Source organism: Hemibagrus wyckioides, linkage group LG08, assembly GCF_019097595.1.
Source record: "Hemibagrus wyckioides isolate EC202008001 linkage group LG08, SWU_Hwy_1.0, whole genome shotgun sequence".
Taxonomy (NCBI): Eukaryota; Metazoa; Chordata; class Actinopteri; order Siluriformes; family Bagridae; genus Hemibagrus; species Hemibagrus wyckioides.
In genome coordinates this window covers 24,164,376-24,187,709 of record NC_080717.1, presented here as the reverse complement: position 1 = coordinate 24,187,709, position 23,334 = coordinate 24,164,376, and the positions used below count along the sequence as shown (strand labels likewise).

At 43.0% G+C, this 23,334-nt stretch overlaps 1 protein-coding gene across 9 annotated transcripts in view; it reads right to left on the bottom strand.

Annotated features, from left to right (window-relative positions):
• Nucleotides 1-817: 817 nt before the first annotated feature.
• Nucleotides 818-23,334, bottom strand: part of akap13 (A-kinase anchoring protein 13) — a 91,131-nt gene continuing 68,614 nt past the window's right edge. For 6 of the 9 annotated variants that reach the window (XM_058397468.1, XM_058397474.1, XM_058397472.1 and 3 more), the window contains 20 exons: nt 20,782-20,849; nt 19,902-19,956; nt 17,232-17,379; nt 16,990-17,099; nt 16,249-16,395; nt 15,706-15,962; nt 15,258-15,383; nt 14,487-14,604; nt 13,982-14,230; nt 11,221-11,297; nt 10,952-11,133; nt 10,751-10,833; nt 9,694-9,876; nt 8,671-8,826; nt 8,502-8,563; nt 8,282-8,326; nt 8,066-8,116; nt 7,131-7,583; nt 5,967-6,261; nt 818-3,287 (listed from right to left, as the gene is read on the bottom strand). In XM_058397468.1, the coding sequence (XP_058253451.1) occupies nt 3,229-3,287; nt 5,967-6,261; nt 7,131-7,583; nt 8,066-8,116; nt 8,282-8,326; nt 8,502-8,563; nt 8,671-8,826; nt 9,694-9,876; nt 10,751-10,833; nt 10,952-11,133; nt 11,221-11,297; nt 13,982-14,230; nt 14,487-14,604; nt 15,258-15,383; nt 15,706-15,962; nt 16,249-16,395; nt 16,990-17,099; nt 17,232-17,379; nt 19,902-19,956; nt 20,782-20,849 (2,924 nt within the window). In that variant the 3' untranslated portion in view covers nt 818-3,228. The remainder of the gene's footprint in view (nt 3,288-5,966; nt 6,262-7,130; nt 7,584-8,065; nt 8,117-8,281; nt 8,327-8,501; nt 8,564-8,670; nt 8,827-9,693; nt 9,877-10,750; nt 10,834-10,951; nt 11,134-11,220; nt 11,298-13,981; nt 14,231-14,486; nt 14,605-15,257; nt 15,384-15,705; nt 15,963-16,248; nt 16,396-16,989; nt 17,100-17,231; nt 17,380-19,901; nt 19,957-20,781; nt 20,850-23,334) is intronic. The other 3 variants (XM_058397465.1, XM_058397467.1, XM_058397466.1) reach the window with 3 other exon arrangements.

Genomic DNA, 23,334 nt, shown 5'->3' with positions numbered 1-23,334 from the left:
AATCAATACATTTGTCTATCTGCCTGTGTGAGTCTGTGTGTTCATTATTCTGTCTGTCTGTCTGAGGGCAGAAGAATCAGTTAGGGATCTTACACTAAACCTTATATGCAGAGAGAGAGAGAGAGAGAGAGAGAGAGACAGAGACACACAGAGAGATAGCTCAGTATAGCCTGTAGAATTGAAAGAGAGAGAGAGACATGGGTCTGAGAACTCAGTCATAGCTGAGAGCTCTTTTACCTCTAATAATAACAATAACAACAATAATAATAATAGATTATTTTTTATAAAAATCAGATTTTAAAATAAACACCACACACACAGCACACACTAATGTACAGCCACCGTTTATTAAAATTGGGTTTTTTCCTTTTTTATTTATATATATATATATATATATATATATATATATATATATATATATATATATATATATATATATATATATATATATATATATGTGTGTGTGTATATATATATATATATATATATATATATAAATACTGATAAATAAAGCCTGTTATAAAAAGCTTGATTCAAAATCTCCCCCTCCAAAAAAAAAAATCCACAATTAATACTTTAAGAGTTTAATTTGTACATTACAGAGATATTTACAGAGACGTAGCCCTTCTTTACACAAACACAACGGTACCTTTTAGTAAAATACCTAAAGCTGAAGGCACAGCTGGTTACGTCAAGTGCGCTCTCGCCGTCATGCAAAATTCAAAACAAACAAACAAACCAACCGACTCCACTGAGCCTCCACACACGTTTATTAGTACTGAATAAATGGAATAATTAATTGAATAAACTGATGATCCCTAAAAAAAAAAAAAAAAAGCACGAACACAAACACAACGCAGAACATTTTGTTGTTTGGATGATTGACATCTTCTTGCCCTTCGCTTGTTGTTCGGTTGTGCGTCAGTTTGCTTGTTGTGTATTTGATCTCCTCGCTAAAGTGTTTATACTAAACACAACAGATTGTAGGACTTTGGTAACGTGATGCAGCATACATATAACGCCCTCTAGTGGTCAACAAAAGTAACACAACTACCAGGTACAGGAGTGATCAAGTGCACTCGATAGGGAGGCTAACAAGGGCACATCCCCATCTTTTGGCTGCTTTAGCGAAATGAATCCGGTGTGGTGGTGATGATGATGATGATGATGAGGTACGAGTCCACTTGCAAATTCGATTGGTTGCGATCTTCGACGCATAACACTGACGTGATACCCGTCTTATTTCAGCCAATCGGCTGAGAGAGAATCATGACGATTACGGAAAAGTATTATTACAAAAAAGTAGTCAAAGGTTAATGTGCAGATTCGATCACGTTACCGTTTCTATAGCATCAGCGAGTAAGGAGATTTTTTATTTTTTTTTAATATTTGTGGAAGGAGTCTCCAGTGTCAGGGCTGTGTAAACTGTTACACAATAACACAGAGGGGTTTACGATTCTTCAGCGTTTTACAGCAACATAAATGATCGTTTCTCGAATTAACTGAAGAGAGAGAGAGAGAGAGAGAGAGAGAGAGATGGCTGAAGGAAGCTGCTAGAGGAGAAGCCATGCTTTTCACAGAACAATAACGTTAAAATGTAGCTATTAAAAAAACGTGAATGGCGTAATCGCTGTCGAGTTGTTGTGGAGTTCAAACACTTCAGGATTAAATTAAGGGAATGGGGAAAGTGCAAGGGGACGTGCGGAGTCAAAATCTCACACTGTGTTTGTGTCCCACTCAGACATAGGGAACGCGGATAACGCTAAATAAAGACAGTGGTTTAAAAACAAAAAGCGTCCTCGTGTTGTGAAGAATCTGATGTCAATTTTTGTGATCAAATCTCAGCTTTTTCATTCTTTTGGTTTTCAGGAGGTTTATTATTAACAGACATGCCTGTCCCGCAGGCGAGGACTCCTTCATTGACCCACATTTCGTCACGTCACCTGACCTGCCGGGAAAAATCCGCGTCGAGACGCTTGCAAACGTTTATCGGTCGTTCCACCGGATCTACACCACTCTCTCCCAGCTCCGAGTTTTCACATATATTCATCACTCTGATTCAAAAACCCGTTCATTTTTCTTTTGGTTCAACGCAAAAACAACCCAAATCTAGCTTTGAGTTCCACGACATTCACACGGTACAAAAACTAATCGAATCGAACGTCTCGGATTAAAACCCGGATCTTTTCTGACGTGATATAAAGTGCTAAATAATAAAGAAGAAAATAAAGTCAACTCCTCTGAGGAGTGAGAGCAGGAGCAGATTCACTGCTGTTTACACGTCAGAGCAACGTTTCTGCTCTGACCGAGGAAGCAGGGGAGAGTTAAATGACGTGGAAATAAAACAAAGTCAAAGAACTTCAGTACAGGCAACAGATCACACCGTCATTCTTTATCTAATAGTAAAAAGAAAAACGACACCAACTTTTTTTTTATCTCCATGCATGAGACTTGAGATTAAAGCCAAAATAAATTATTGTTTTAAAAAATTTTTTTTTTTTTTAATTTATCCATTTTATTTCACAAAAGTCCAGAGAGCCGTGGGTTTTTGTAATTTTTTTTTCTTTTTTTTTTTTAAAGAAATGTCCAAGCATTTAGTAATCACTCATAAAAAGGACGCTTGGTGATGATTGTCGCTTGTGGGCGTGGCCTATTTTTATTTTATTTTTTACTCAAAGAAAATCAGTAAAAACTTTTTAAACTTTTTTTAAAAAAAATCAGGTGTGTGATTATCGGACCATACATCTCTCTTTCTTTTTTTTTTTCTTTTTTTTTTTTTTAAAGTGACAGAAATTTCTAGAAATTCCCATTTCCTCCGTTCCACATGTCGGAATTCTCTCACTGCAGAACGCTGTTAGTTTGTTAGTTGAATATCCTTCGATAAAAATGTCACTTTCTTCTCAGTGATCTCGGAGAAATGCAGCGGCTTCGAGTGTCCGGCTGTCCGAAAAAAAATCCTCTTCTCTTTGTCTAAAGAAAGTTTTTAAATAAAAAAAAATATATAAAAAATCAAAAAATGTAAAATAAAAGTGCCCATAGTGGTGTGATGAACACTGAGCTGACGCCTGCTCCAGAAACCACACCCCCAAACCCCCAGGTGCAGAAATACACGTGTGTGTGTGTGTGTGTGTGTGTGTGTGTGTGTGAGAGAAGGAAAGGGTGGAGAACTTTTTCCCCCGGTGCTGAAACGCTGGATCCATCAGCCTCCGATCCGATCGGAGCGCGAGATCAGCATGAAAATACGTCTCTTTCTGCTGAAGACTTGGGCGCCGCTGCACCTTGGGTTTCTGTCACACACACACACACACTTTAATTACACACACGTTTCTCTGTAAAAGAGAATGTCAACACGTATATTCCTATATTTCAAAAAGGATTAAACCAATGTGTGTGTGTGCAAGTGTGTGTATGTGTGCATGTGTGTGCGTGCGTATGTATGTGCGTGCGTGCGTATGTATGTGCTTGTGTGTATGTGCGTATGCGTATGTGTGTATGTGCGTGCGTGCGTATGTATGTGTATGTGCGTATGTGTGTGTATGTGCGTGTGTGTGTGTGCGCGTGCGTGTGCGTATGTGTGTGTATGTGCGTGTGTGTGTGTGTGTATGTGCGTGCGTGCGTATGTGCATGTGTGCGTATGTGCATGTGTGCGTATGTGCGCGTGTATGTGCGTATGTGTGTGTATGTGTGTGTGTGTATGTGCGTATGTGCGTGTGCGTATGTGTGTGTGTATGTGCGTGTGCGTATGTGCGTATGTGTGTGTATGTGCGTGTGCGTATGTGCGTGTGCGTATGTGTGTGTATGTGCATGTGCGTATGTGCATGTGTGTATGTGCGTGTATGTGCATGTGTGTATATGTGCATGTGCATATGTGTGTGTATGTGCATGTGCGTGTGCGTGTGCGTATGTGTGTGTATGTGCGTTTGCGTATGTGCGTGTGTGTGTATGTGCGCGTGTGTGCGTATGTGCGTGTGTATGTGCGTTTGCGTATGTGCGTATGTGTGTATGTGCGTGTGCGTATGTGCGTGTGTGTGCGTATGTGCGTATGCGTATGTGTGTGTATGTGCGTATGTGTGTGTATGTGCGTGTGCGTATGTGTGTGTGCGTATGTGTGCATGTGCATGTGCGTATGTGTGTGTGTATGTGCGTGTGCATGTGTGTGTGTATGTGCATGTGTGTATGTGCGTATGTGTGTGTATGTGTGCGTGTGTGTTTGTGTGTGTATTTGCGTGTGCGTATGTGTGTGTATGTGCGTGTGCGTATGTGTGTGTATGTGCGTGTGCGTATGTGCGTATGTGCATGTGCGTGTGTGTGCGTGTGCGTGTGTGTGTGTATGTGCGTATGTGCGTGTGCGTATGTGTGCGTATGTGTGTGTGTATGTGCATGTGTGCGTATGTGTGTGTGTATGTGCATGTGTGTGTGTGTGTATGTGCGTGTGCGTATGTGTGTGTATGTGCGTGAGCGTATGTGTGCATGTGTGTGTGTATGTGCGTGTGCGTATGTGTGTGTATGTGCGTGTGCGTATGTGCGTGTATGTGCGTGTGTGTGTATGTGAGTGTGTGTATGTGTATGTGCGTGTGCGTATGTGCGTGTGTGTGTATGTGCGTGTATGTGCGTATGTGCGTGTGCGTATGTGTGTGTGTATGTGCGTGTGTGTATATGTGCGTGTGCGTATGTGCGTGTGTGTGCGTATGTGTGTGTATGTGCGTATGCATGTGTGTGTATGTGCGTATGTGTGTGTATGTGCGTATGTGTGTGTGCGTATGTGTGCATGTGTGTGTGTATGTGCGTGTGCATATGCGTGTGTATGTGCGTGTATGTGCATGTGCGTATGTGTGTGTATGTGCGCGTGTATGTGCGTGTGTATGTGCGTGTGCGTATGTGTGTGTATGTGCGTATGTGCATGTGCGTATGTGTGTGTGTATGTGCATGTGCGTATATGTGCATGTGCGTGTGCGTATGTGTGTGTATGTGCGTGTGTGTGTATGTGCATGTGCGTATATGTGCATGTGCGTGTGCGTATGTGTGTGTGCGTGTGTGTGTGCGTATGTGTGTGTATGTGTGTATGTGTATGTGTGTGTATGTGTATGTGCGTGTGCGTATGTGTGTATGTGTGTGTGTGTATGTGTGTGTATGTGCGTGTGTGTATGTGCGTGTGCGTATGTGTGTGTATGTGCGTGTGCGTATGTGTGTGTATGTGCGTATGTGTGTATGTGTATGTGCGTGTGTGTATGTGTGTGTATGTGCGTGTGCGTATGTGCGTGTGCGTATGTGTGTGTATGTGCGTGTGCGTATGTGTGTGTATGTGCGTATGTGTGCGTATGTGTGTGTATGTGCGTATGTGTGTGTATGTGCATATGTGTGTATGTGTATGTGCGTGTGCGTATGTGTGTATGTGCGTGTGTGTATGTGTGTGTATGTGCGTGTGCGTATGTGTGTGTATGTGCGTGTGCGTATGTGTGTGTATGTGCGTATGTGTGTGTATGTGCGTATGTGTGTGTGTATGTGCGTGTGTGTGTGTGTATGTGCGTGTGTGTGTATGTGCATGTGCGTATATGTGCACGTGCGTGTGCGTATGTGTGTGTATGTGCATGTGCGTATATGTGCATGTGCGTGTGCGTATGTGTGTGTATGTGCGTGTGTGTATGTGCATGTGCGTGTGCGTATGTGTGTGTGCGTGTGTGTGTGCGTATGTGTGTGTATGTGCGTGTGCGTATGTGTGTGTGTGTATGTGCGTATATGTGTATGTGCGTATGTGTGTATGTGCGTGTGCACGTGCGTGTGTATGTGCGTGTGCGTATGTGTGTGTATGTGCATGTGCGTGTGTGTGTGTATGTGCGTATGTGTGTGTATGTGCGTGTGCGTATGTGTGTGTATGTGTATGTGCGTGTGCGTATGTGTGTGTATGTGCATGTGCGTGTGTGTGTATGTGCGTGGGCGTATGTGTGTATGTGTGTGTTTATGCGTACCTGTAGACTGGTTCTGCTGGCCTCCTTTTCCTTTCTTCTTCTTCTTCTCCTTCTTGTCTCTGGGTTTAGTGAGCTGCAGCAGGCGGTTGGGGACTTGGCCTGGAGGCTCGGCGATGCTGCTCTTGTGTCCGGAGCCGGAGGAGAACGGGTTCAGGTTCAGGTTTTTGGCTTTGCGTTTGGAGTCGGCGCGAGAGAAAATCTCCACACCTTCAGCCATGTCAGTGGGGCTCAGGAACTTCAGCGAGTCTTCTGAGGCAGTGGAGGAAGTGCGAGGTCTCTGTTCCATCGAGTCCTGCTGAGATACAGACAGGAAGAGGAGCAGGGTGAAACATCTACAGGAGCACTGCATACAGGGGTGTGTGTGCCTCTGTGTTGTGTAGCTGTGTGTGTGTGCCTCTGTGTTGTGTAGCTGTGTGTGTGTGCCTCTGTGTTATGTAGCTGTGTGTGTGTGCCTCTGTGTTATGTAGCTGTGTGTGTGTGCACATACCTCTGTGTGTGTGTTTACCTGTGTGTGTGTACCTCTGTGTTGTGTAGTTGTGTGTGTAGTTTTGTGTGTGTGTGTACCTCTGTGTTGTGTAGTTGTGTGTGTAGTTTTGTGTGTGTGTGTACCTCTGTGTTGTGTAGTTGTGTGTGTAGTTTTGTGTGTGTACCTCTGTTGTGTAGTTGTGTGTGTAGTTTTGTCTGTGTGTGTACCTCTGTGTTGTGTAGTTGTGTGTGTAGTTTTGTGTGTGTGTGTACCTCTGTGTTGTGTAGTTGTGTGTGTAGTTTTGTGTGTGTACCTCTGTTGTGTAGTTGTGTGTGTAGTTTTGTATGTGTGTGTACCTCTGTGTTGTGTAGTTGTGTGTGTAGTTTTGTGTGTGTACCTCTGTTGTGTAGTTGTGTGTGTAGTTTTGTATGTGTGTGTACCTCTGTGTTGTGTAGTTGTGTGTGTAGTTTTGTGTGTGTGTGTACCTCTGTGTTGTGTAGTTGTGTGTGTAGTTTTGTGTGTGTACCTCTGTTGTGTAGTTGTGTGTGTAGTTTTGTATGTGTGTGTACCTCTGTGTTGTGTAGTTGTGTGTGTAGTTTTGTGTGTGTACCTCTGTTGTGTAGTTGTGTGTGTAGTTTTGTATGTGTGTGTACCTCTGTGTTGTGTAGTTGTGTGTGTAGTTTTGTGTGTGTGTGTACCTCTGTGTTGTGTAGATGTGTGTGTAGCTGCTCTCGCTCTCTCTCCAGTCTCCTCTGGTCATCTCGGAGTCTCAGCAGTTCTCTCTGATACTCCTCCTTCTTGTTGCTGAGTTCCTGCTGCTCCTGCTCAAGTGCCTCGTGTCTCCTCTGCGTCTCCTCCTCCATGGCGACGAGTCTCTCCTCTCTCAGAACAAGCTCCGCCTCTCGCCTCCTCCTCTCCTCCTCCTCCTCTCTCCTCTTCCTTTCGTCCTCCTCTCTCCTCCTCCTCTCCTCTTCCCGGACCTTCTCCTCCTGACGCTGCCTCTCCTGCTCCATCAGAGAGCTTGGGCGAGACGAACACGACGATGAGGACGAGAAGGAGGACGAGGACGAGATGGAGGGGTGACGGAGGGATGGTGAGCTCAGGGCCTGACGCTGCTCCTCGATGAAGGTGTCCTGCTGGACCACCACAGCCTGAGAGACAGACAGACAGTTATAAACACATCAGTTTAACTCTACAGAGCTGTAAAGGTCAGACTTGCTCCGTCTCAAATGACTTTCCCGTCTTCTGCCTAGAAATGAGGTGTGTGATTTGAGACGTTAGAGACGCCTCTGATAGCTCTGCCTCTTATGCTATGTGCCGTAGACTGCAGAATGTGTCCTGTGCTCTGCATCCTCACATCATCCCCAGGTCACAAAATACTAATAAACACAAAGCAACCTACACACTAGCTGACTGACCAACACACAATAACTAAGACACTGTAACACTCAGGAACTAACACAGCGAGACTCGGGTGTCCACATACTTTTGGCCCGGCAGTGTCGAGTGTAGTGGAAGAATATAGTGTATAGTGTCTGATCTCAGGCCTGAGGTCTGTTTTCCTGCCACAGACAGCGAGAGTATGACCCACTGGACGAGGGGAGTGGGGGTGGGGGTGGTGGGTCCGACTCACCTGTAAGGTGTTCAGCAGGTCATGAAGACGAGTGACGCTCAGGAGAAACTGCTGTTTTAGACAGAGAGAATGAGAGAGAAGGAGAGGGAGGGAGAGAGGGAGAGAGAGATTTATGGTGAGCTAGGGCATAATATTGGTGCCATAAAAGTAATGCTCACCCACCATCCATCTCCACACACACACACACACACACACACACACACACAAAGCACCTACCTCACTGTTCCTCTTGTGTAAAAGCAGCAGGTTTGCAGTGCCCCCCTGTGCAGAAACAGAGTTATTACAGTTATTATTAATATAATGAAATTAATCTTAATAATATGCACATTTTAATAAGATATGATTTAAATGTTGTAGAGGATTTTTTAAAATTTTTTTATAAACAATTAAATTATTTTTAACCTTCTAAAATTACTTACGACACACACACACACACCTTCTTTAGAACGCTGTCTGACTCGGTTCTTCGCAGATCATCCGCTTCCTCGCGGTCTCCATCTGCAAGTGAGAAGATCAGAGAGACATAGTTAGGCTTACAGATACACAAACACACACACACACACACACACACACACACACACACACACACACACACAGTCTCTTACTCTTTGAGATGTTCATCTGGTGGCAGTCGAATCCCCCAAATGTCTCAGCTCTGCGTGGTAAACTCACAGACCCTGCACACACACTCGAGTCCTCCTGTCCCACACACACCTGCTGTCCCACCACACTGCTGTTCACCAGCTCCTGTAACGTCTCAACTGTATACACACACACACCACACATAAACATCAATGGCTGTAAAGAGCGATCAGACGGGTCCAAATACTCCTCACAAATCTCACCCTAGTGGCCAGACCTTTCTAAGACACAGAACAATGAAGAGACCGTAGATGATCATAAAGACTCTACAGGATCATAAAGATTCTACAGGATCATAAAGACTCTACATTATCATAAAGACTCTACATTATCATAAAGACTCTACAGGATCATAAAGACTCTACAGGATCATAAAGACTCTACATTATCATAAAGACTCTACATTATCATAAAGACTCTACAGGATCATAAAGACTCTACAGGATCATAAAGACTCTACAGGATCATAAAGATTCTACAGGATCATAAAGACTCTACAGGATCATAAAGACTGTACAGGATCATAAAGATTCTACAGGATCATAAAGATTAAGACTAAGACCTAGGATCATAAGATTAAGACTCTGCTGAAAGCTGACTGTCTGAAGGAGAAAATGATTTTAATTTATGGTTTATTAGAAATCCAGTTACAGATGAGCAGAAAGATGAAATACACCAAATTTCAGCTCAGTTAGACTTTTTGTTGTTTGAGAAAGAGCTCTCCAAATTCGACCCCTGAACTCTATAAATTCGAATATGAAAGTGAACAGCACCCCCCACTGGCTGATGTGAGTAATACTGCATCAGGAACTACTGTAGCCTTCAGCCACAAACTGAGGAAATCAGGCTCCGCCTCCTCAAACATGATCACATGTTATGCTAATTAGCAAAAAACAGATTGAGTCTACATGGAAAGGTGAGCAGTGAGCGGGTGTATTAACACTGCAGCAGGGTTTTTACACACTCTACATCACTCCATGACTGACCTTCCTTAAGAGCATCTCTGATGACTGGCTCTCCTTTCGTGACATCATCACCTGTCGCCCTGAACAACATCCTGTTACGGATAGATGCTTCGTCCTGATTCGCACAGTCGCACAACTCGCGGAACAGACGCGCTTTTTCTTCTAACAGAGTCACGATCTGTTCGTCCTTCTTCTGCAGTTGATCTGAGGACACACACACAAATTACCTGTACTGTAACACACACTGACTCACAGTGACACACACACACACTACCTGTACAATAACACACACACACACAACGTGTACAGTAACACACACACTACCTGTACAGTAACACACACACACACACACAACCTGTACAACAACACATACACACACACAACGTGTACAGTAACACACACACTACCTGTACAGTAACACACACACACACACACACAACCTGTACAATAACACATACACACACACAACGTGTACAGTAACACACACACTACCTGTACAGTAACACACACACACACAACCTGTACAATAACACATACACACACACAACGTGTACAGTAACACACACACTACCTGTACAGTAACACACACACACACTACCTGTACAGTAACACACACACACACACACACTACCTGTACAGTAACACACCCTGTATTGTAACACACACACACATACACGCACACTGCCTGTACAGTAACACACACACACCCTGTACTGTAACACACACACATACACGCACACTGCCTGTACAGTAACACACACACATACACGCACACTACCTGTACAGTAACACACACACACCCCCTGTACTGTAACACACACACACACACTACCTGTACAGTAACACACACACTACCTGTACAGTAACACACACACACACCCTGTACTGTAACACACACACACCCTGTACTGTAACACACACACACACACACCCTGTACTGTAACACACACACATTATTATTATTACTTATTAAGTGTCACACACTAACAAGTGCCCCATATATTATTCCCAAAAAACTAGCACAATTCGATAAATAGTGAGAACTGAAGTGTGTGTGTGTGTGTGTGTGTGTGTTCACCTCTCATCTCTTTAGCTTTGCTCTCTTGCACCCTCTTGTCTTCTTCATTTTCACTTGGGATTCCTTCATCATCGTCCTTATCTCTACAGGAACACAATGAAACACATTAATGCTAACGTAGCTAACAAGTAATACGAAATGTAGAGCCTCCAGTTTAGCATCAGAGTCACCGTTTCAGGTGTGTGTGTGTGTGTGTCTCACGTGGAGGTGGTGGTGTTCTGGATGAGCTGCATCCATGTGTTCCTCTCGTCTTTGGAGCTGGCGTGAACCTCCACCATCTCAGGCTTCTCGATGCCCGCTGTGATGAAGAACAGCCCGCGCTCCTCATTTGCCACCTCCCTCACAATCAGCTTCTGCAGTGAGATCACTGTGCTGCGCTGATCCTGTAGTGTACCACAGAAACACCATCATATATTATATACACATCTTCTTCTTCTTCGTGTGTGTGTGTGTGTGTGTGTTGAACATACCAGTGAGGCGAAAACGTATTTCTGATCTTTTTCTTGCAGGAATACAAACACATCGGACAGCAGCAAAGCTTGAACATCTGTGAGCGCGCACATACACACACATACAATGTCCGTTAGGTAATGTGCAATAAAACAATGCATTTGTAGCAAACTAACTGCAATACAACACTAAAACACTAGTATGATCAATTAAGTCTAATGTAACAAACACTCACACACACACAAACACACACAGCCTGTACTATAACAGACACACACTACCTGTACTGTTACTCACACACACTACCTATACTATAACACTCACACACACAGCCTGTGCTGTAACTCACACACACACACACTCACAGCCTGTACTGTAACTCACACACACACACTCACAGCCTGTACTGTAACACTCACACACACACTCACAGCCTGTACTGTAACACACACACAGCCTGTACTGTAACACACACACAGCCTGTACTGTAACACTCACACACACACTCACAGCCTGTGCTGTAACTCACACACACACTCACAGCTTGTACTGTAACTCACACACACACACTCACAGCCTGTACTGTAACACTCACACACACACTCACAGCCTGTACTGTAACACTCACACACACACACACAGCCTGTACTGTAACACACACACAGCCTGTACTGTAACTCACACACACACACTCACAGCCTGTACTGTAACACACACTCACAGCCTGTACTGTAACTCACACACACAGCCTGTACTGTAACTCACACACACAGCCTGTACTGTAACTCACACACACACACACACACACAGCCTGTACTATAACACACACACACTCACAGCCTGTACTATAACACACACACTACCTATACTACCTATACTATAACACACACAGCCTATACTATAACACACACACACTACCTATACTATAACACACACACACACAGCCTGTACTGTAACACACACACAGCCTCACAGTACAGGCACTCACAGCCTGTACTGTAACACACTCACAGCCTGTACTGTAACACACACACAGCCTGTACTGTAACACACACACTCACTCACAGCCTGTACTATAACACACACACACACACAGCCTGTACTATAACACACTCACAGCCTGTACTGTAACACACTCACACACACAGCCTGTACTGTAACACACACACACACAGCCTGTACTGTAACACACACACACACTCACAGCCTGTACTGTAACACACACACACACAGCCTGTACTGTAACACACACACACACTCACAGCCTGTACTGTAACACACTCACAGCCTGTACTGTAACACACACACTCACTCACAGCCTGTACTATAACACACACACAGCCTGTACTATAACACACTCACAGCCTGTACTGTAACACACACACAGCCTGTACTGTAACACACACACACACTCACAGCCTGTACTATAACACACTCACAGCCTGTACTGTAACACACACACACACTCACAGCCTGTACTGTAACACACACACACACTCACAGCCTGTACTATAACACACTCACAGCCTGTACTATAACACACTCACAGCCTGTACTATAACACACTCACAGCCTCACAGTACAGGCACTCACAGCCTGTACTGTAACACACACACAGCCTCACAGTACAGGCACTCACAGCCTGTACTGTAACACACTCACAGCCTGTACTGTAACACACACACAGCCTGTACTGTAACACACACACTCACTCACAGCCTGTACTATAACACACACACACACACAGCCTGTACTATAACACACTCACAGCCTGTACTGTAACACACTCACACACACAGCCTGTACTGTAACACACACACACACAGCCTGTACTGTAACACACACACACACTCACAGCCTGTACTGTAACACACTCACAGCCTGTACTGTAACACACACACTCACTCACAGCCTGTACTATAACACACACACAGCCTGTACTATAACACACTCACAGCCTGTACTGTAACACACACACAGCCTGTACTGTAACACACACACACACTCACAGCCTGTACTATAACACACTCACAGCCTGTACTGTAACACACTCACACACACAGCCTGTACTGTAACACACACACACACAGCCTGTACTGTAACACACACACACACTCACAGCCTGTACTGTAACACACACTCACAGCCTGTACTGTAACACACACACACAGCCTGTACTGTAACACACACACACACAGCCTGTACTGTAACACACACACACACTCACAGCCTGTACTGTAACACACTCACAGCCTGTACTGTAACACACACACTCACTCACAGCCTGTACTATAACACACACACAGCCTGTACTATAACACACTCACAGCCTGTACTGTAACACACACACAGCCTGTACTGTAACACACACACACACTCACAGCCTGTACTATAACACACTCACAGCCTGTACTGTAACACACTCACACACACAGCCTGTACTGTAACACACACACACACAGCCTGTACTGTAACACACACACACACTCACAGCCTGTACTGTAACACACACAGCCTGTACTGTAACACACACACACACACACACAGCCTGTACTGTAACACACACACACACACACAGCCTGTACTGTAACACACACTCACACACAGCCTGTACTATAACACACACACACACACACACAGCCTGTACTGTAACACACACACACACACACACAGCCTGTACTGTAACACACACACACTCACAGCCTGTACTGTAACACACACTCACAGCCTGTACTGTAACACACACACACACACACAGCCTGTACTGTAACACACACACACCTTTCAGTCTCCCGGCTGCGTTTTTCAGTTGCAGTGGTCCGTCATGTAAGAGTTTTCTCCCTCTGATCAGATCCTCTCTGGCGAACATCTGGCCGCTCTTCATCCTCATGATGGACTTACTGTCTGTGCGGCTGTACACCTCCTTCAGCCTCCTCCTCTTCTCGTACTCGTTTACTTTAGAGTCCACGCCCGTTAGCACCTCCTTCACCTGCCGCAGAGCCTCGGCCACGTCCTGCTCCTCCTCCGGCTCTAAAGCACAGCAGAGAGCAGAGCCATGTTAATGAGCACAGCTTAATTACCACAACTTACACATTCAATTCACAACTCAGAAATCTGCATAATTAACATAAACATTAACCTAATTAACAGATCATTAGCATTATTAATTGATTAGCTTTATTAATTACACTGAAACACTTTGGGTTTTATGATGCTGTAGCGTTGACTGATGCAGTGTTTTTCTTATTTTGCAGACTCCACACTGGTGTGTGTGCGTGTGTGTTACCTCGAGTGTGCTGAAGAAGTCTCTGCAGCAGGACAGGGTATTTGGTGATGCGCTGTGTGACTAACAGGATACACTCAGGAATACTCAACCTCCTCACCACAGCACTGCTCATCTTTTTCTGCAACACACACACACACACGCACACGCACACATAGATGGATGAGTGAACAGAACAAGCACCAGAATATAATAATAAAGATCAGAGGAACAAGATATCAGTCTACAAAATAAATAAATAAATAATTACTAATTCTGTACTAGGTTTTATTAATTATATGCTAATAAATAATTTATATAATAATAATTTTTCATTTTTTTTCTATTTTAAAATAAACCTTTTCATCATTCTGTTCACTGTGATAAATATTTTTTTAGTTAACTTTACAATGTGTTGATTAAAATGCAATGATGGACAGATAGAGTAGATAAATAGAGAGAAGGATGAATAGATGGAGTAGATAAATAGAGAGAAGGATGAATAGATGGAGTAGATAAATAGAGAGAAGGATGAATAGATGGAGTAGATAAATAGAGAGAAGGATGAATAGATGGAGTAGATAAATAGAGAGAAGGATGAATAGATGGAGTAGATAAATAGAGAGAAGGATGAATAGATGGAGTAGATAAATAGAGAGAAGGATGAATAGATGGAGTAGATAAAGTGTGTGTGTATATATATGTGTGTGTATATGTATATATGTGTGTGTGTGTGTATGTATATATATATGTGTGTATGTATATGTGTGTGTGTGTGTGTGTGTGTGTGTAAACCTTGATGAAGGCCTGAAAGCGTTTGTCCCGTGTGTGTAGCTCTTTGTAGAGGTTCACTGCCTCGTTGTGGCGGCTGCAGAATTTCCCGTAAACTTTCTTTATCTTCTCAGCGTTGGAGCCAGTCACCTGACACACACACACACAATTTATCTGACACTATATGTGCAAATGCAAATAAAACAATCTAGCTATATTTTAATTATTACTAGATAATTATTTTTATTAGTAATATTTATTAATGTTCATAAACGAGAGATGTATATTTTTTATTTACATTTATTTAAATGGATTTATTTAAACTTATGTAAACTTGCCTGAACGTAACAATAATATTACATATTATATATATATATATATATATATATATATATATATATAAATTTTTTTTTTTTTAAATAACTAAAATATTATTAAGGGGGGGGGGGGGGGGGTTGGTGAAGTGGTTCACCTGATGGAGCAGCACGTCTCCGATCCTGCGGATGACGAATCCTCCCTCGTTCCCCCGCTGCTCCTCTCGCGCCTCCCTCCGTCTCTCCAGCAGGTGTGTGAGGAAGAGTGTGTGCAGCTCCAGCAGATCCTCCAGCACAGGGAACATCTTCTCCAACGTCTGCACCTCCACCTGCACCTCCTTCTGCAGACCCTTACTGTACACGTCAGCCATGATGCGCAGAGTCCGCACATGGTGCATCTCCGTCTGGATCAACTCTGTACACACACACACACACACACACACACAAGAGGGGGTGTCAGATGAGAGATAGGGACAGAGAAAGAGAGAGAGAGAGAGAGAGAGAGAGAGAGGGAAGGAAGGAAGGAAATATAAACCAAAGGGAAGGAATGAATGGAGAAAATAAGAAATGAGGGATAAGTGAAAAGAGAAAATGAAAGGAATGTGATACGAAGTGAAAGAAGGTGAAAAAAGAAAGGAAGAAAGGACCACAAGGAAAAGGAGGGGTGTCTCCTGCGGTGTTTTCTGTCCTCTCCACCGTACCGTAGATGACGTCCTGCCTCTTGATGACGTCTTTTTTCAGTTGTTTCAGATATTTTTTGTCCACAGTGAAGCTCCAGGAATCGGCTTCCAGCTCCTTCACCTCCGCCTCGAACTCCGCCATCAGGTGACCATCCATCAGCTCCGCCCCTGAAAACCGACGACATCACGTGTCAAACGCGTCGCTGCGCACGTAGGCCGAGGTTACGCCATCGCCATTCACATCAAAGCTACGCTAGTCATGTGGTACAATTTTACTGAGTAAACACAGAATAACAGAAACAAAATAACAGAAACAAACAAACCAAACAACCAACCAATATAAAATCACAAACAAACTGAACGACTGAACCAACAAACAAAAATAAACAAAAATAAACAAAAAATAAACAAACCAATATAAAACAAATAAACCAACCTAACAAAAACAGACAAATGAAAGCAAACAAACAAACCAATGCAACTAACCAAACAAACTGAACAAACAAACAAACAAACAAAGCACAATCAAATGACCTAGCCGGTGGTGTTAGAAAAAATTAGTCTTAGTAACTAAAACTACCTCTAATATACCGTATTTATATATTTTGCCTTTTAATAAACACAAGATCAACCCAAGCAACCAGAAATCTGGAGCTCAATTCCTCCGTTAATAATAACAATAAACGACATTCTGAAGATCTTATAAAAAGCAGACTTTCCCAAAACTTTCACGGAAATTCATCCGAACATCCCGAGGTTTACCTTCATCAGTGAGAGACTCGGTCGACTCGTTCACTTTCCCCATCTTATTGAGCGAGTCTGTGGACTGAGAGAGAACCTTCAGCACTTTCAGAGGAGCGTCATCAACCTGCCTGCAGGAACACACACAACCACGTCACCACAACACACACACGAGAAAACAGGATAGTGAGTAAGTGTGTGTGTGTGTTTGAGAGTGAGTGAGTGAGTATGTGTGTGAGTGTGTGTGTGTGTTAGCATGTTACCCTGCGATGTTGCTGATGGAGATGCTTTTGGACAGTGAGCCGCTGTTAAACGGTATGATGGTGTTTTTCCGAGGCAGAGGGACAGGAAGAGACATCTGATCTTCAGCGATCTGCAACGTGGACCAGGGTCGCTCTCGCGCTGATGAGGCTGAACATCAAGAACAAAAAAAAAAGACAAGATGAGAATAAATGATGGTGCGGCGTAATCAAAAGCACAAACGGCAACAAAACACAGCGAGGATGATTTTTTTCCCCAGAATGTTCCAGACAGTCAGTGTGTAAACTGGGGCACAAAAAACCAGAGGGAAATATTTTATTTATCTCCTGAGACAAAAAGATCTTCAACCTGACAGACGAGGGGATGTAATTCAACCATGGACTACAAACATGGGCCTTATAACCAGCTACACAACAGTCGATAACAATCAAAATCTAACCAATTGATAAAATTAACTAAAACACACACACACAGACGGACAGTAAATAGGGAGTTCGGGGGGCGGAGCTACAAACAGCTCAGCAGACGTAGAATGAATCAAAAACAATATTAATATTAATTAATAACCCGAACAGGAACGCGTTTAAAACTCACACGCGAGCCTAATTTATATTTCTACCACAAAGTATTTATTTATTTATTTGTTTATTTTTTAAACACGTGTCTGCTTTCACACGTGTACTGACCAGGACCGTCCACTAGGGGGCGGAAAAGGACAAAACTACACACCAGAGCCGTGTTTCACTGCAGAACGAGAGAAGACGATTTCATTCCCGGTTCTAAATCACAGACATCGTGCTTTTATGTAATAAACGTAAAAATAAATAGATAAAAATTGTTATTTTATTCAGATTCATTTAAAAAAAAAAAGTGTTTCAAAAAAATACCAAAAAAAAAGAGAATCTATAACAATCCCTGAACACCGAGTTGACTGACCACTCGCTAAACTACAGCAGCACGTTAGCTAGGGCTGAAACACAGCTTCACTTTTTATTAATACAGTGACATAACTCTATAAATGTAACACAGCTGTGTAATGGCCACAGTGACATCATCAGAGCGCTGAATCCGAACAGGACAGAGATCACGACCGGAGACGATACGGCTCCTAGGATAGCAGGAATGCAAAACGAAACAAAACAGAACAAAACAAAAAACGGTGGATCGAATATCCAGCGAGGAAAAACAGAACAAATTCCATTTGATCCTGTAACACACACAATCTGAGATCTTCATTTATAGCTGAGCAGGCTACAGCAGGTCCTGACGTTAGAGTGACCCCACGTCTGAAACACTTCACACTAAGGATTTATAATTCTATTTCCTTCGTAACTTTTTCTGTTCTTCTTTTCTTTTTTTTTTGACAAATCAAATATATGATGTGGTGTTGGGGTGATTGATAGGGGCAGCTCTCTAATGACTTTTGTTTTTGGGTCATTTTAGCATGGGTTAACTTGCGGACTTGCTGATGTACGGAAAAACCCACGACTGTGCCAAATGCGAGAGTGAGGCGCGGGTGGATGTGGCGATTTAAAAAAAAAAAAAAAAAAATACATATAATTTTAAATTAATATATTAATACTAATTATTACTATTATTATTATTAATAATAAATTTCATTTATTTATTTTATAAATTAAATCTTTTAAATAATTTGTTTGTTTTTTTTGTAAATTACACTTATTAAATAACTTATTAATTAAATAATTTATTTAATAGATTAAATTAATAACATTTATTTATTTTACGTGCTTGGGGACCCCTGTTGTAGGAGACAAATAAAAGCGGAATTTTACCGGAAGATGTTTATGATGTTTTTAATCAGCTGATGCACAAGGTTTAAATATCGCTTGAGCATCAGGTCTGTACCGTCTCTATTCTCATCAGGTTTCCAGGTAGCAACCAGACACTAAACACCAAAACAACCCCAGCAACCACCAAACCCCAGCCCTCACACCTCCGACACGACATGTGAGATCAGACTGATGCTGCAGTGAAAGCCGGCGCTCACAATAACTGCAGTCGGCTACCGAAGGCCATGTGAGAGAAACATTACAACATCTGTTTCCTCACTGTGAAGTCACACTGCAGTCATTTTTAACATTTTACCGATGACGAGGTTTCTGACGATGAAGAACGAAACTAAGAGTCTCATAACGGAGGATAAAAGCGCTGGTGTTTTTGTTGATCACTCGCACAGAGACGCCCTCTGATCTTTACTCTAAATATTTAATGATGAGGATGATAAGAGTATTACTGTGTTTAGGTTATATGCGTGCACACACACACACTATTCATCTCTACTTTATTGCTGCAGCAAACCAACAAAGGTCAATATTCCACAATAAAATACTTCACACCCTCTGACTGTATAAACAGTAAAACTTTTTTTTTGCTGAGTGAAAAAATATTTACATGTGCCAAACAGAGAGTCCCTGGGAAAAACAACATTAGGCAACATTACAAGTTCATTCTAATAACTCCAGTACGTGTGTGTGTGTGTGTGTGTGTCATTGTATCTAAGGGTGAGGGAGGAAGCATAAAATAACCACTACCTACATGCCACGCTTACCTTACATGTCTATTATTTATGTATTTATGTATGTATTTAATATGTAGGTGTGTATAATGTCTCAACTAGTTAACTAGTCAACAATAAAATCAAATCTTACATTTTCCTCGAGAGAGAACTCCAGGTGCAGGAGCAGAGTCCGGGACTGTCTGCTGCTGAGGACAGAAAGAAAAGAATTTATTTATCCCTGTCCTTGAAACACAAACACACACACTCACACAAACAGACTAACAGAGAGACACACACACAAACTCTCATACAGACACACATACACACACAGAGACAAACAGACACATGCTCTCTCACACACAGAGACAAACAGACACATGCTCTCTCACACACAGAGACAAACAGACACATGCTCTCTCACACACAGAGACAAACAGACACATGCTCTCTCACACACAGAGACAAACAGACACATGCTCTCTCACACAGAGACAAACAGACACATGCTCTCTCACACACAGAGAGACACACAGACTTACACGCACTCACACAGACACACACACAAACACACACTCTCATACAGACACACATACACACACAGAGACAAACAGACACATGCTCTCTCACACACAGAGAGACACACAGACTTACACGCACTCACACAGACACACACACAAACACACACTCTCATACAGACACACATACACACACAGAGACAAACAGACACATGCTCTCTCACACACAGAGAGACACACAGACTTACACGCACTCACACAGACACACACACAAACACACACTCTCATACAGACACACATACACACACAGAGACAAACAGACACATGCTCTCTCACACACAGAGAGACACACAGACTTACACGCACTCACACAGACACACACACAAACACACACTCTCATACAGACACGCACACACTCACACAGAGACACACACACACACAAAAACAGACAAACAGAGAGACACACACTCTCACACACAAACTTTCACACACACACACACCGGTGTAATCATGTACCTTCATCTTGACTTTAGCACACACAGGAAGTGTGTCTCTGCAGCCTTTATGGACCTGAACACTGCAGTCTGTAAATAAACACAGTTTTCTTTAACAGAAAGTTAAACTGGTTCACCGAGTCTCAGCGTCACCTCACACACGTTTCCTCATCCGATCCGTCCTCTCACACGGGAGAGATCAGACCCGTGATTTTCATACACACACACACACACACACTCTTCACACTGACCTTTACCCTCTATTGCATGTGGCTTTTTACAACACAAACCATAAACTTCAGCAGAAAAGCAACACAACACTGCAGAGAGTGAAGGGAAGAGTTGAGTTGTGTCGTGTCTTGTTGTGTTGTGATGAGATGTGTCGTGTCTTGTTGTGTTGTGATGAGTTGTGTCGTGTCTTGTTGTGTTGTGATGAGTTGTGTCGTGTCTTGTTGTGTTGTGATGAGTTGTGTCGTGTCTTGTTGTGATGAGTTGTGTCGTGTCTTGTTGTGATGAGTTGTGTCGTGTCTTGTTGTGTTGTGATGAGTTGTGTCGTGTCTTGTTGTGTTGTGATGAGTTGTGTCGTGTCTTGTTGTGTTGTGATGAGTTGTGTCGTGTCTTGTTGTGTTGTGATGAGTTGTGTCGTGTCTTGTTGTGATGAGTTGTGTCGTGTCTTGTTGTGTTGTGATGTGTCGTGTCTTGTTGTGTTGTGATGAGTTGTGTCGTGTCTTGTTGTGTTGTGATGAGTTGTGTCGTGTCTTGTTGTGTTGTGATGAGTTGTGTCGTGTCTTGTTGTGTTGTGATGAGTTGTGTCGTGTCTTGTTGTGTTGTGATGAGTTGTGTCGTGTCTTGTTGTGTTGTGATGAGTTGTGTCGTGTCTTGTTGTGTTGTGATGAGTTGTGTCGTGTCTTGTTGTGTTGTGATGAGTTGTGTCGTGTCTTGTTGTGTTGTGATGAGTTGTGTCGTGTCTTGTTGTGTTGTGATGAGTTGTGTCGTGTCTTGTTGTGTTGTGATGAGTTGTGTCGTGTCTTGTTGTGTTGTGATGAGTTGTGTCGTGTCTTGCTGTGATGAGTTGTGTCGTGTCTTGTTGTGATGAGTTGTGTCGTGTCTTGTTGTGTTGTGATGAGTTGTGTCGTGTCTTGTTGTGTTGTGATGAGTTGTGTCGTGTCTTGTTGTGTTGTGATGAGTTGTGTCGTGTCTTGTTGTGATGAGTTGTGTCGTGTCTTGCTGTGATGAGTTGTGTCGTGTCTTGCTGTGATGAGTTGTGTCGTGTCTTGTTGTGTTGTGATGAGTTGTGTCGTGTCTTGTTGTGTTGTGATGAGTTGTGTCGTGTCTTGTTGTGATGAGTTGTGTCGTGTCTTGTTGTGATGAGTTGTGTCGTGTCTTGTTGTGTTGTGATGAGTTGTGTCGTGTCTTGTTGTGATGAGTTGTGTCGTGTCTTGTTGTGATGAGATGTGTCGTGTCTTGTTGTGATGAGATGTGTCGTGTCTTGTTGTGTTGTGATGAGTTGTGTCGTGTCTTGTTGTGTTGTGATGAGTTGTGTCGTGTCTTGTTGTGATGAGATGTGTCGTGTCTTGTTGTGATGAGTTGTGTCGTGTCTTGTTGTGATGAGTTGTGTCGTGTCTTGTTGTGATGAGATGTGTCGTGTCTTGTTGTGATGAGATGTGTCGTGTCTTGTTGTGATGAGATGTGTCGTGTCTTGTTGTGATGAGATGTGTCGTGTCTTGTTGTGATGAGATGTGTCGTGTCTTGTTGTGATGAGATGTGTCGTGTCTTGTTGTGATGAGATGTGTCGTGTCTTGTTGTGATGAGATGTGTCGTGTCTTGTTGTGTTGTGATGAGATGTGTCGTGTCTTGTTGTGATGAGATGTGTCGTGTCTTGTTGTGATGAGATGTGTCGTGTCTTGTTGTGATGAGATGTGTCGTGTCTTGTTGTGATGAGATGTGTCGTGTCTTGTTGTGATGAGATGTGTCGTGTCTTGTTGTGATGAGATGTGTCGTGTCTTGTGATGAGATGAGTTGTGTCGTGTCTTGTTGTGTTGTGATGAGTTGTGTCGTGTCTTGTTGTGATGAGATGTGTCGTGTCTTGTTGTGATGAGATGTGTCGTGTCTTGTTGTGATGAGATGTGTCGTGTCTTGTTGTGATGAGATGTGTCGTGTCTTGTTGTGATGAGATGTGTCGTGTCTTGTTGTGATGAGATGTGTCGTGTCTTGTTGTGATGAGATGTGTCGTGTCTTGTTGTGATGAGATGTGTCGTGTCTTGTTGTGATGAGATGTGTCGTGTCTTGTTGTGATGAGTTGTGTCGTGTCTTGTGATGAGATGTGTCGTGTCTTGTTGTGATGAGATGTGTCGTGTCTTGTTGTGATGAGATGTGTCGTGTCTTGTGATGAGATGTGTCGTGTCTTGTTGTGATGAGATGTGTCGTGTCTTGTTGTGATGAGATGTGTCGTGTCTTGTTGTGATGAGATGTGTCGTGTCTTGTTGTGATGAGATGTGTCGTGTCTTGTGATGAGATGTGTCGTGTCTTGTTGTGATGAGATGTGTCGTGTCTTGTGATGAGTTGTGTCGTGTCT